The sequence below is a fragment of the Conger conger genome, chromosome 8 (genome assembly GCF_963514075.1).
Source record: "Conger conger chromosome 8, fConCon1.1, whole genome shotgun sequence".
Classification (NCBI taxonomy): Eukaryota; Metazoa; Chordata; class Actinopteri; order Anguilliformes; family Congridae; genus Conger; species Conger conger.
In genome coordinates, this window is record NC_083767.1 from 52,914,842 (window position 1) to 52,927,018 (window position 12,177).

General features: G+C 41.9%; 1 protein-coding gene across 1 annotated transcript; it reads left to right on the forward strand.

The window, feature by feature from the left end:
• Positions 1-3,327: 3,327 nt before the first annotated feature.
• LOC133135824 (transcription factor Spi-C-like) lies at positions 3,328-6,798 on the forward strand. The gene is made up of 5 exons (XM_061253113.1): positions 3,328-3,474; positions 3,655-3,730; positions 4,293-4,414; positions 4,885-4,984; positions 5,583-6,798. The coding sequence occupies exons 1-5, from the start codon at positions 3,457-3,459 to the stop codon at positions 6,041-6,043; spliced, it is 777 nt and encodes a 258-aa protein (XP_061109097.1). The 5' UTR covers positions 3,328-3,456; the 3' UTR covers positions 6,044-6,798.
• Positions 6,799-12,177: the final 5,379 nt, after the last annotated feature.

The window sequence follows — 12,177 nt, forward strand, 5'->3', positions numbered from 1 at the left end:
ACACACACACACACACACACACACACACACACACATACCGCTAGCCTCTTGCTTTATGGTAGACTGTGTCCATCCTTGTAGAAAATTTGAACACACTTATTTAATGACCTGAGAATATTAATATACATATAACTTGGCAAACCTAAAGCAAAACAAAACAGAAAAGGAACAATGTTAAATAAGAAAACATTGGGATCAGTTTCCTTGTTCTTATGGAAACAACCCTGAGGATCAAAAATTGTCTAGTGCACGGTTTGGCCGAAACCAAACTTCAAAATATATTTGATGACATTTCCTCATATTTATTTTCACTCTGTAATCTAATATCACATATTAGTATAGCTTGCAGCCTTTCTCTTTTTAAATGTTGGAATCTGCCTGCCTTAACTTCTGAGTGACAAATAACAGTCAGTTAGAACAGGAATCAATGATCTGCAGGTCTACATAATTGCACATTGGTAGCTAAAAAAAAATATATTATTATGTGTGTTATTAAGATGCAGTGACAACCTGTGCACAGTTGATTTGGGAGTGCTTTACTTTGTGTGCCCTGTCAGATTCAATGACATTATTTATTGTTGAATTAATGTACGATACACACTGTACATGTTCTGGGGTTATGACATGTCATTCAACACGGTTACTGTAAGAGAAGTTTCATCCATCGGAAGGCTGTAATCTCTGCATCTGGAGATCAGGGGTATTGTGTCTGTAATCTCTTCATCTCAGTTTGCATGTCCCATTCTTACCACATTCACTGCTATTGAACCGGAAAGGGGAACCACATTAGCCTGTCCGTTGGTGTTTAAAATATGAGCTCCTAATTCATGCACTTCTCAGAAAGGTACCTTTTATGATGGAATGAATATTGAGCAAGGAGAAAAGTCACAGTTGATATTTATGAATTCATTAACTGGTACTGTTTACTTTCATAATATCAAACTGATGCATGCATAATTATGAGTGTTCTGGGCATTATAAATACATTGTTATTGTTACTTAGAAGGCTGATTGCTTTTACTGAGATCCTTGCAGATGGACAACCAGTATATTTGTCAATCATGCCAATATGGTCATAGTTAGTTTCATAGATATGCTTATGCTCATAGAAAATAGTGAAAAACTATACTACAATTATAAACAAAGTACAAATATTTTGAAACATTGAATGAACAAATAAGCACAAAGTAAGCAAAATTGGTTGTTGGTTGTTTAGGCTGGAAGTGTCTCATCATATACCTTTTTGTACAGTGATATTCATAAAATGAAATCACAAAGCACTTGCTGTTCATAACAATTCCAAAAATGCATAGCATTCAAAATACAAAACAAGCCTGAGCTATAATTGACATAGTTATGTAAAATAAATGAAAAAGTGCACTTATCAACCCAGATTACAAAACTGTATTAAAAATGTATTAAATGCATTTTTTTTTTACTTGACATTAATTCAAATATGAAAATCTTGCAAGTCTTCTTTTTCTTTTACTTTCTTTATGTTTTTGATATTTGAGGACATTTTGAAAGACAATACATAAATATAACCATGCAATTTTAAAGAAAGAAATACCAAATTCATGCTGTAATTTAATTGCGGCAGCTAATATCACAGTAATCATGGTAATATGTACAAAAATAAATCTTAAAAAACAAACAAATGCGCAGGCTGTTAGTTAATTTGGCCATTTTCGAATAAAACTGCAACATTTGCAGGAAAGGGTTATCTCATCGAAGTCATGAGTCTATTTGACTTGGCTCGTGTTAATGAGTTGGAGGGTAGATTGGAAGTAAGTTGATTGTCAGTAGAATCAGTAGAAGATCATCTTTCTACCTGGTGTGTGTTCTAAAACCCGATAGGGAAATCTCAAAACCACTTCATTTTAAGCAATTCAAGAACTTGAGCTATCTTAAATACATTTAAAATGTGTATTCCATATTTATTCTCCATTCTCTGTATTTATTTATAATGAGGAAACAATAGTATTTATCAATGGCTTACTAGCTGTATACATATGCCCCATAAATGAGGTGTGGCCAATTAATTATTAAATTATTGCTCAATCTATTCAACTTTCTAACTTTCTTCACATTCTCTGTGTGTATGTTTTTCGGTCCTTTCATGTGGAAAATTGTGTAATTTTGTGTACATTAGTATAGTTAGTTTCAGTAATAGTTGTTATTAGTTATAATAGAAATCTTTCTTTATTACATAACATTATTGGCGTTTGGCAGACGCTCTTATCCAGAGCGACGTACAGTTGATTAGACTAAGCAGGAGACAATCCTCCCCTGGAGCAATGCAGGGTTAAGGGCCTTGCTCAAGGGCCCAACGGCTGTGCGGATCTTATTGTGGCTACACCGGGATTAGAACCACTGACCTTGCGTGTCCCATTACCACTACGCTACAGGCCGCTTTAGAACCTTTATTTCATAGTGCTTTAACACAGTCTGCGTTGATTGACCATGCAACTAGTGTCTGTGGCTGCAGGCAAGCAGAGCAACTCATAATTGACAGTAATAATTAAGTCTAGAAGTACAGTCCTCTGTTGTCATGAAACAGCTCGGCTACAATGTGAAAGAGAAAAGGACTGAGAGCGCATGCATCAGTTGAAACTAGAGCTAGTATGTCCATTCTCAACATATGTATAGTCCATGGAATAGCCTGAAGTCATTGGGTATTTCAGGGAAAAAGACCTAATGGGGTTCCTCACATAATGAAGCATATTCTCTCCCCACTGGCCTCCAGATGCAGCCCAGGAGCTGTCAGTGTGTATCTACAGCAGGTAATGGGACCGCCAGGCACGGCTGGTTTCTGCATGCAGTGAGCAGATACGGAAGCATGGCTTGGTAAACCCGTAAACTGCTCAGAATTGTCACGATAGGATGGCGTTCATTACAAACTGAGTCAAACTAAACAAACTTCCCAAAGCTCTCCAATAAATGTCAACCTTTCATAGGGCAAGCGAGTGCATGGCAGCTAAAAATGAAATTGAGATTCAGGCTCAGAAATCAAATGTTAACTTTTTGAAATGTTTGCTTTTTAACATTTAGTTTACTTAACTTACTTTAAAAAATGCTTAATTTAATGTGATTGTCTCTGAAACATGCAGAATCTGCCCTACAGCAACAATATGAAACCTCAAAGGATAGTGGACCCCTCACTGAATGAAGACGATTTGAGCCTTTGCTTGTCTGGGCACTATCTGATCTTCATTTACAAAAAGAGAAGTTGACCACAGTTCTGACGGTGCTCGGAGGGGGGGGGGGGGTGCAAATTCATTTAAATTGAGCCACATCTTTATCTGACACATCATTTGTTAGGAGGGACTGAGAAAATCAGGCTATATATACCTACATTCTACCTGAACAAATACACCTGCTGTGCACCTGGCCGAATACACCTGTATTTTACCTGGCCAAATATCATCCGGCGATCCACATACATTTTTACCTTGTATGTGGGCATTTAGAATGGTAAGTTCTTTTTTTTTTTTGCTATTTGTTGACTTTGAGCACAAATTCCAGTGTTTGTTAGTAGGGGTGTGAGTTTCCGGCTTTAGTAGTAAATTTCCACCCTTATAAATGTGATTATAAGTGTCCTCTGATTAACAGAAATATTATTTGTATTTTCAATATATGGTTTTTTGTTCTTAGGACTTCCTAAGCCAGGACTTCCAGGATGCCATTGATGTGATTCAGCGACAATCCGATGATCAACACTATGAAACGGGTACGGACACACCTGAGCAACCATATACTCCAAATAGGAGCACAAACAATGCGTGCAACATTTACACTGTTCATACAGCTAGAAATACACCATCACATCCATATAGTTCATCCTGGAATAGACACCTGTATATCTAGGCTCTTCATCCAGGTACATGCTTTTAGACATCCACACGCAATAAAATCAAGAACAGATACACTTTTACATCTACAGTACGTATATAGCACAGTACATTTTGAAACAGCTACATCTTTATGCTTAAACAAAATAGATGCACTGTTATATATGTACACTATCAATGCTGACAGATATATCTGAAAAGACACACAAGTGACACCTTTCAGAGAATGTTATAATTGCTCATTTTGTGAATCCTTATACACAACACGCTATTTTAGATACACCTCCACACTCAATATTGCTCATAAAATTATGCATTCTTACATTTTTGGTGAATAGGTTCTGTCTGGAAGGGGACCTCATTAGAATTTTTTTCTTTTTACATACAATATTCCGGGGCCTCCATCAGATAAGTGGTTGTGTGTGTTTTCCCCTTTCTCAGAATTCAAATACTATGAGACACTTAGCAGTCAGCTGCCATCTGTGCCGGCTGGCGTCCACTGTTACCCCCTGACCCCTGTGTCTGATGTCACAGGGCCAGTTTATAACTGCACTGAGCCACCGGTATGTATCACCTCCCAGAAACACCCATGATGGCCTCAGTGTGTTCACCTGTGTGTCCTCACAGTTGTGCATACCTGTAATGTATTTCCTGTGCATGCATGATGATTGTACATCTGACAGTCCACTTGTCAGAATGTACAGTCATAATTATTGAACTCTCGCAAAGTTTGTGAACACCAGAGTGAACGAAAGCACTCAAATGTATCATACCAGTTGGGAGTATATGTGTCCATACCTTTCAGAGTTTATACCCCTGGGCGGTGTATATCTAAGTACTGCAAACCTGCCAGATTTAGCTTGGGGGGTACACAGACATATTCGTTTTTATACCTGCGATGGGTGCTTACCTGTGATTTGTGCACACATGGTAGAGTGTGCGTACCTTTGATGTGCTATTCCTGTGATGTAAACAGACATGTCTACCTCGGTATAAATATGTGTCACCTAACCGTTCTGTCTTGTGTCCCCAGTCCTGGGACCACAGCATAGCAGACGTCTCTCTCGCTCCCCCTACGCCCACAAGCATCCCGCAGCTCTGCTCCATGTTCCCTCCCCAGAGGAGCAGTAAAGGTGAGCAGAGCCCTGCAGGGTCACAGTGGGGACTGTTAGGGGATCCAACAGGGAGACAGAGCATTAATATGATACTTGATGATCCTCAGTTGCAATTAGTGGTCAGCTGTTCTTTAACAATGAAACTGTATGGCGAGTTAGTGCAGTATTTCCTCCACAGTGTCTTTTTTGAAGTTGAGTTCCCCAATATCAGGCTTATGCTGCAGATCTGAAGCTGTGTTCATCAGTCAGATTTGGTGTATTGTGGTTTGCAGTGTTTGATCAAACTCAGTGGTCATGTATTGTGGTTTACAGTTTTGAACAAATCTCAAGCTAGGTTTTGACCAGTTCAGACCAACTCCCAGCTTGACATGGTTTGACCAGTTCAGAAAGGCTACCAGCACTAGCTGGTTGATCAGCTCATACCCAGCTAGACCAGCTTTATGTCCAACTTGGCGACGCTGGTTGACCTGCTCATACCCAGCTATACCTATAGCTTAGGTCCTGTAAAATCCAGCTATGCCAGCTTGACCAGCTTGTTATTTGAGCAGGGTTGTGTGTCACAGTGTTTGATCAAACTCAGCGTTGTTGCATTGCGGTTCTTTCCTTCTCCACGCAGGTCGTAAGAAGCTGCGTCTGTACGAGTACCTGCACGAGGCCCTGCACGATGTCAACATGGCTGACTCCATCCAGTGGGCCGACCGCAGCACCGGAACCTTCCACTTTGTCTCCAAGAACAAAGAGAAGCTGGCGGAGTGCTGGGGCACACGCAAGGGCAACCGCAAGATGATGACCTACCAGAAGATGGCGCGCGCACTGCGCAACTACAGCCGCACGGGCGAGATCATCAAGGTTCGCCGCAAACTCACCTACCAGTTCAACCCCGTGATTCTGCAGAGGCTGAACCACACCCCTGGCCACACCCCACGGGAAACAGTGTTCCACCAGTATGTCCCTGCTGACCAAGGCTTCTACAGCACAGTTCCATCTGACTGGAACAACTGGTACGGACAGTTCCCCTGTCAAGGGGAGTATGACCTCACCTGCGCCCTCTCACAGTCCAACGGCACAAAGGCATGAGTCATGTTAAAGACAGGAAGACTCGGTAGAGGGACTATGAAAATGTACTGTACATAATTGAAGCATAAATGGGATAGGATAGCACTGGGGTTATGATGTCAGTGGGTATGCCATTAGTGCTTCCATTCACTGAGTATGTGTGATTAGTGCTGATCTGTTGAGAACTCCAGTTTGAGTTCAGTGGTGAGTGACTGGTTAACACTGAGACAGTGTTCCTGATGGTGTCTCAGTCTGTGATGTGGGACAGTTTAACACTGAAGCAAGTTTTGTTCTGATACTGTCGAAGAGGTGTGATGGTTTAACAGCGCTAACAGCGTTCCTGTTGATGTCACTGTAAGAGAGGTGTGAAGGTTTTACACTGACACAAGTGTTGCTTATGATTCCAGATTTGGAAAGCTGGAACTGTTGAACAGAAATTATATTCCTTATAATGTTGCGATTGTTTGTGAGGTAAAGCTTCAAAGCTATATTCCAGGGATGTTACGGTCAAAGAGGTGTGACTGTTTATCAACAAGACAAGTGCTGATAACTTTGCAGTTAGCAAAACATGTTAACATGTGAAATGCCTTTGCTTATTATTGGGGTTGTTATCGACAGCTCAAGATTGTTTCTTATCTTAACGTGTGTATTCCTTTGAGAGAACCATTATCTAGTTGTTAGTCTGTCTTGATCTTCTCTATCTCTCTAAACTTAAAGCAACTAGCCACTGGGCATGCACAAACAAACAAATAAAAAATAAAACAAACAAACATGCACTATATGTATTACATTGGTATTATATTGAATGTTACGTAAATGATTGTGTTGGGGACTACACCCTGGAAATGGGGACTCCCGTGTGTTGTGTTATATTGGCAGTCATTTTATCTGAGAGCAGAGGTGGAAGGTGGAGATCCAGGTTCAGAAAGTAAGTCCTCTCTAGTATTTTGTTCACCTGGATTTGATAATTTGCACAAGTATTCAGCCAGGAGGGAGAACTAATTAGTGAAATCGGGTAGTTGAGTTTGTAGGTGGAAGGAACACATGCCAATCCTTTTACTTTCTGGCCACTCCACGTCTATCTGAGAGGCACCCTTTTACCTTGTTTTTTAAGCGTCTCAGTAAGATCTTTCTTCAGTACGCTGCTTGCAGTACATGCAATATGCATTACATTATCCATTACTAAAAACATTGCAATTGCCTGATGCCCAATTTAAAAATCTCTTTGCCATGCCATCAGGAAAAGGTGTTGTCCTCCATCAGATGGATTGTTAAGCGGAGTGCTATTGCCTCGCTGGACAGCAAGTTTTGTCTGGTTATATTTATAAATAGGTACTTCACAACATCTTGGGTATAGAAAATCCATTATGGTTCTTTGGCCCATTGATAGTGTTCCAAGTAGACCAGGGGTCAACAACCCGGGTCCTGGAGAGCTGCAAGATTGAATGGTTTTTGTTGTTACTCAGCACTTAATTGATCAATGAAAGCTAATGTTTGTAATTAACTCACTTCTCCTTGTTTCTTGGGTCCGAAACTGATTTTGAGGTGAAAACAAAAACCAGCACACCCTGTGGATCTTCAGAACCGAAGTTGCCGACCCCTGAAGTAGAAGCTATCAATGGGCACAAGAAATATGTGCCCAAGTAGACAGGCCGACTGCGAAAGCTCTTACTCGTGTCACACTTTAACTGAACCTCTTGACAAAGAATGCTCTCAGAAGATTACAGTTGATGCTGTTCTGTTACTGAATCCATTTGAATCCAACTATGTGTAGACTGCATTGTGTGAGACTAGCCTTGCTGAAAGTAAGGAAGACACGGTGAATATACCTTGGTTTTTGGTGGCAAATCAAAAAGCAGTTGGTTTTCTTTGCTTGAACTGCTTCTGCGGCTTAGAACCTGTACTGACATAGCCTCCTGCTGGTGCAACTGCCTGAGGTAAGAGATCCTATTCAAATGTGTTTGACAGGGTCAGGAGCTGAAGATGTTCCGCAGAGGATTTGACTTTGTCACGGTTCTACTGAATAACAATATTGTTGCACTGGAACTCACTGTTCTCCTGCACACACTCCAGACACCCCGCCCTTCCCCCTCCCCAAAGTACTATTTCAGGAATACTGAGTGAAGAGACAGCCCATGGTGGATGCAGAAAACGCCCTGCTGTTCTCATTACAGTGGTGTACTGTCATGGGACTAATTCCACTGTGGGCTGCCTCACATTGTCTCTAATTTTATGGAACTGTAGCACTCTGCTGAAAGCAAAATAAAACCAGGATTAAGAGGGAAGTGCTTTCTGAGAATGTCACACATATTTTGATGAGATAGGGTGCAACCAATGTTCCAGTGAGGTCAGGCATTGGAACCCCAGAATACCTCCTCTTTGATGTTGCCTAAACTCCTCGATGACAGTCGTTTGGCACAGACTGAGGGGCACATTTGCAGCAGCTGTGCATTGTTTGTTCCTAGCCTCGTAGTGCAAAGCCCGCAAAACAATGCACGGGTCTGGGGTTTTATATCCAAAGTTGGGCCACGTCCACAAAATGGACATCTCTGAATGGAGACCAACGGATGCCACCATTGCAAGTGATGTCAAAATTCTTAATGGAGCCTGTCTGATTAAAGCAGCAGAAAGGATTAGCTTGTAATTCCTGTCAGCTTTTCTGATTGGTTATCTTGCCATCGTTTCACAGAGATAGTGAACATGGGGTTGAACTATGAATGGTATATTGCCAGTGATAGTGTGTTCAGCACCAGCAGGGGGTGCTGCAGGTCAGCTGTGGCCAGTGACCTCACTCACAGATAAACCTGCTGTGTGATGTGAGCCCTTGACCAGCATAGGCACTCCCAAATGGTTTTGTGTAGCTTTGTGGCAGGCTCCCTTGATGCTGTCTAAGCCCTGCATTATTACTGGAGCCCTAGCTGGGTTATATATGGGCCACCAAGCTCTGCATGTCTGCTACCAATAAAGGCCACATGCCTCAAACAGCAATGCGTAACCTGTTGGATAACTCTGCTTTCCAGGACAAGCATGTGTCATGGCTGCCTTTCCTCCCATGAAAACTGTTACCAGGAACTCAGTGACAACATTCCACCCTCGATTGGCGTTGTGATGAAAGTGTTTTCTGTAAAGGGTGGAGGTGATTATGCATGATATATGGTGCTTAAATCACTCATAGAAACACATATCAGTTTTGTTTTCATTGAACATGAATTTAATCTGCAACATAGGAGTTAATAATGCAAGCAACCTAGTACTTTAATTATATGTCTGTGGTTCTGTGTGATTTTAAAAAGTTTACTGGGTTTATCTTGTATTAAACTCCAGGTTGCAGAAATACATGGTAATATTCTTTTAAGAGGCCTAAACCACTAAAACAAATTCCTGTCTAAACGTTCTGCTTGGTCATCTAGTTACTATTCCGAGAGTAACTTTTTGAAAAGCCTAAAGATTAATCATATGACCAAAGAAATATGTGGGGTATTTTAAACCATTATCAGGAACTTGAGGACAGAGACAGTACCACATCAAACCATGAAATCCCACAGATTTTAGCTGTGCTAGTAGAACTCTCACTCCCTCATCAAAGAGTGATATATCACTCAACCAGAGTGGTAAACAGCTAATTAGGAACTCAGCAGAGGCATCAATCTCCAAATTCACAATCAAACCATGTTCCATCCAATTCATGTTGGATGTGTCAAATGTCAAGGCTTACAATTACTTTCTAAGTATAGGGGGTATATCCAGTGCCCAAGAATCTCATCAGTATGTTGTGGCCTAGCTTCTCTGCCTACTGCACTTGGACCACATCCCTGGTGGATTAAATGGATATCTCGCACTTGGCAGGAAGTTTATGACCTGTCAACATCTTGCTTTATCCGAAGCTCCCCTCACAGGCACTGCATTCAAAGCCCCTAATCTTTCATTCAGACTCCCACCTCCTACAGCAAACTTCATTTGACCTGAAGCTAGTGAGGGGGGCGGCTGTATCTACTTCATTAACATAGAGCTGGTGGTGATTAATGGTGATGACAGTACCAGGGGGGTTCAGGTGACTCTACTGAGGTCCCACAGGAACAGATCCTTTATTGATTAACGACCCTGTGAGCTTGTCCTGAAAACAGCGTAATAGTTGCACAACATATGTGGCCTTCAGTGGAGAGACACTGTAAGGACACCAGAAGCACTCAACTCTATAGGCGTTAGTCAAGGAGCCTTATAAGGACACCAACAATACCCAGTTCTATAGCCTTTAGCGAATAAGCCCTGTAATGACATTTAAATCTATAGCCTTTAGGGAAGGAGTATTGTGATGACACATCAGGTTTACTCTGTGGCCTTCAGTGAAGTTACAGCCTACTGATTTCAGAATAACTTGGGGTGCGGGGTACTGCTTTGAGTCCTTGGAAGATCATAAACGGAACCAAATAATAATATAAATGCATTATATACTACTGCCCCGGAAAATTCACTTCAATTGCAATTTCAAGTGAGTTTTGATCTCTTCATCAAGAATAGAAAATGTCCCTACCTCATCTGACAGATGCCCATCCTTCTGCAGACACAGCCTGTCCATGTCAGCCTTGCCTGGCATCAGTAGTGTCACAGGAAGTTCAGTGAGAAACCCAGCACCACCAAACTGGCCACTGCACCCTCCCTGATTCCATGAAACCACACATTTTAACAGAGCACTTTGGGGGTATAGCGGGCCTGCATTGTCCTGCAGGAGGAGGGGCCTTCTGCTTGTCTATATAAAGAGGTGGAGTGCATCTCCCCCTGATCTGTCACTCCTAGTCTGACGGTTTCCCTCCATCCAGCAACACAAACACACACAGCCTCCAGGCTCATCTTTTGGGTTCACCGGTCTGAGGGTCTCACACATTCACACACACTCTGATCCTGCTGATCTGAGGAATCCAGTCACCCTCCCCTGTCTTCAGCCCTGTTGGTCTGTGGACGCTGCTCAGAATGCCTGAGCCTACGAAGAAAGGTGAGTGTCTCACTGCTCATCTTCATGCTGGAGTTTGAATGTATTAGCTCTGGGAAAGAAAATGACTATGATTTTATGGGTTCGTAGATTATCAACAGGAAATCCCAAGGAGCAGGTTGACTCTCAGCCATGGATGTGAGACTGCTTGTTGCTTTTGGCTCAATGAGATCCATACAGTTTGGTCAAAGCACTGTTGCTTATAGCCTTGCTCAACTAGCGGAATGAGAAAAACTCAGGGGAGATCATCTGGTATTAGACCAACGGGCATATTAGATGATGCGACCCTAGCCCTGCTGGCAGTCGCTGCTGTTAAAGGGAATGGTGCACTGGTATAGCAATGATGAGCTGAGGGTGTATAATATGTGAATGGGGATAGAATGCTAGAGCTGTAATGATGAGCACTGTAGCTGTTATCTGCATGTTCTGTGCTGTAGAGCAGTGTAGTCTTGCTTTGTGATAAGTGTGAACCCTAATTTTCTGGGCCAATTTAATCCCGTTCAGAGTTTGAAATCTCTTAAAAGTCAGTCTTAAAAACCTTTTTTTCACCTTGATACTGAAATAAATTCAGTATGAGGGATAAGCAATAAATGTGCTATGTGAGATCAGCATTGAGGAGCATTGCAGCAGTGCCCAGTGGTCAAATACAGATTCGTTTTTTAAGGATATTGAAATACTTTTCTGTGCTTGATTGATCTTGCCTGGTGCAACTGAGCGAACCAAGTGGATGACAAAGCAGGCATTACAAAGCTCAGTAAACTATAGGAACAATTTTGTATTTCACCCAGAGTGCAATGCGTGCTCTGAGTGCTCTCTTGAAGACAAGTGTAGCTGGATCTCCAGTGGAAGCTGTAGGGTCAGACCGTTTCCCGAGTCCCGTGGCTGATGGATGTGCTTAGGAAGATGATGTCTTTTAGAGTCACATGGTGCAACATCCTCTTAACAATCTTTCCAGTCAATCGTAATGTGCAAACCCTTCCATAGCTCCTGCTGCTGTCTCAAGTGTCACAGCAATGTGGATAAGCAGAGCTTGCTGACAGCCTACTCTCTTTCTGCCCCACACTCATGTCCAAGCTCTTCTGCTTCACTGCAGGAGGGTAAAACAGTTAAGCCAAGGCCATTAATAACCAGACTGAATATGTTTGTTTGTATAAACAGTTTTCCCATT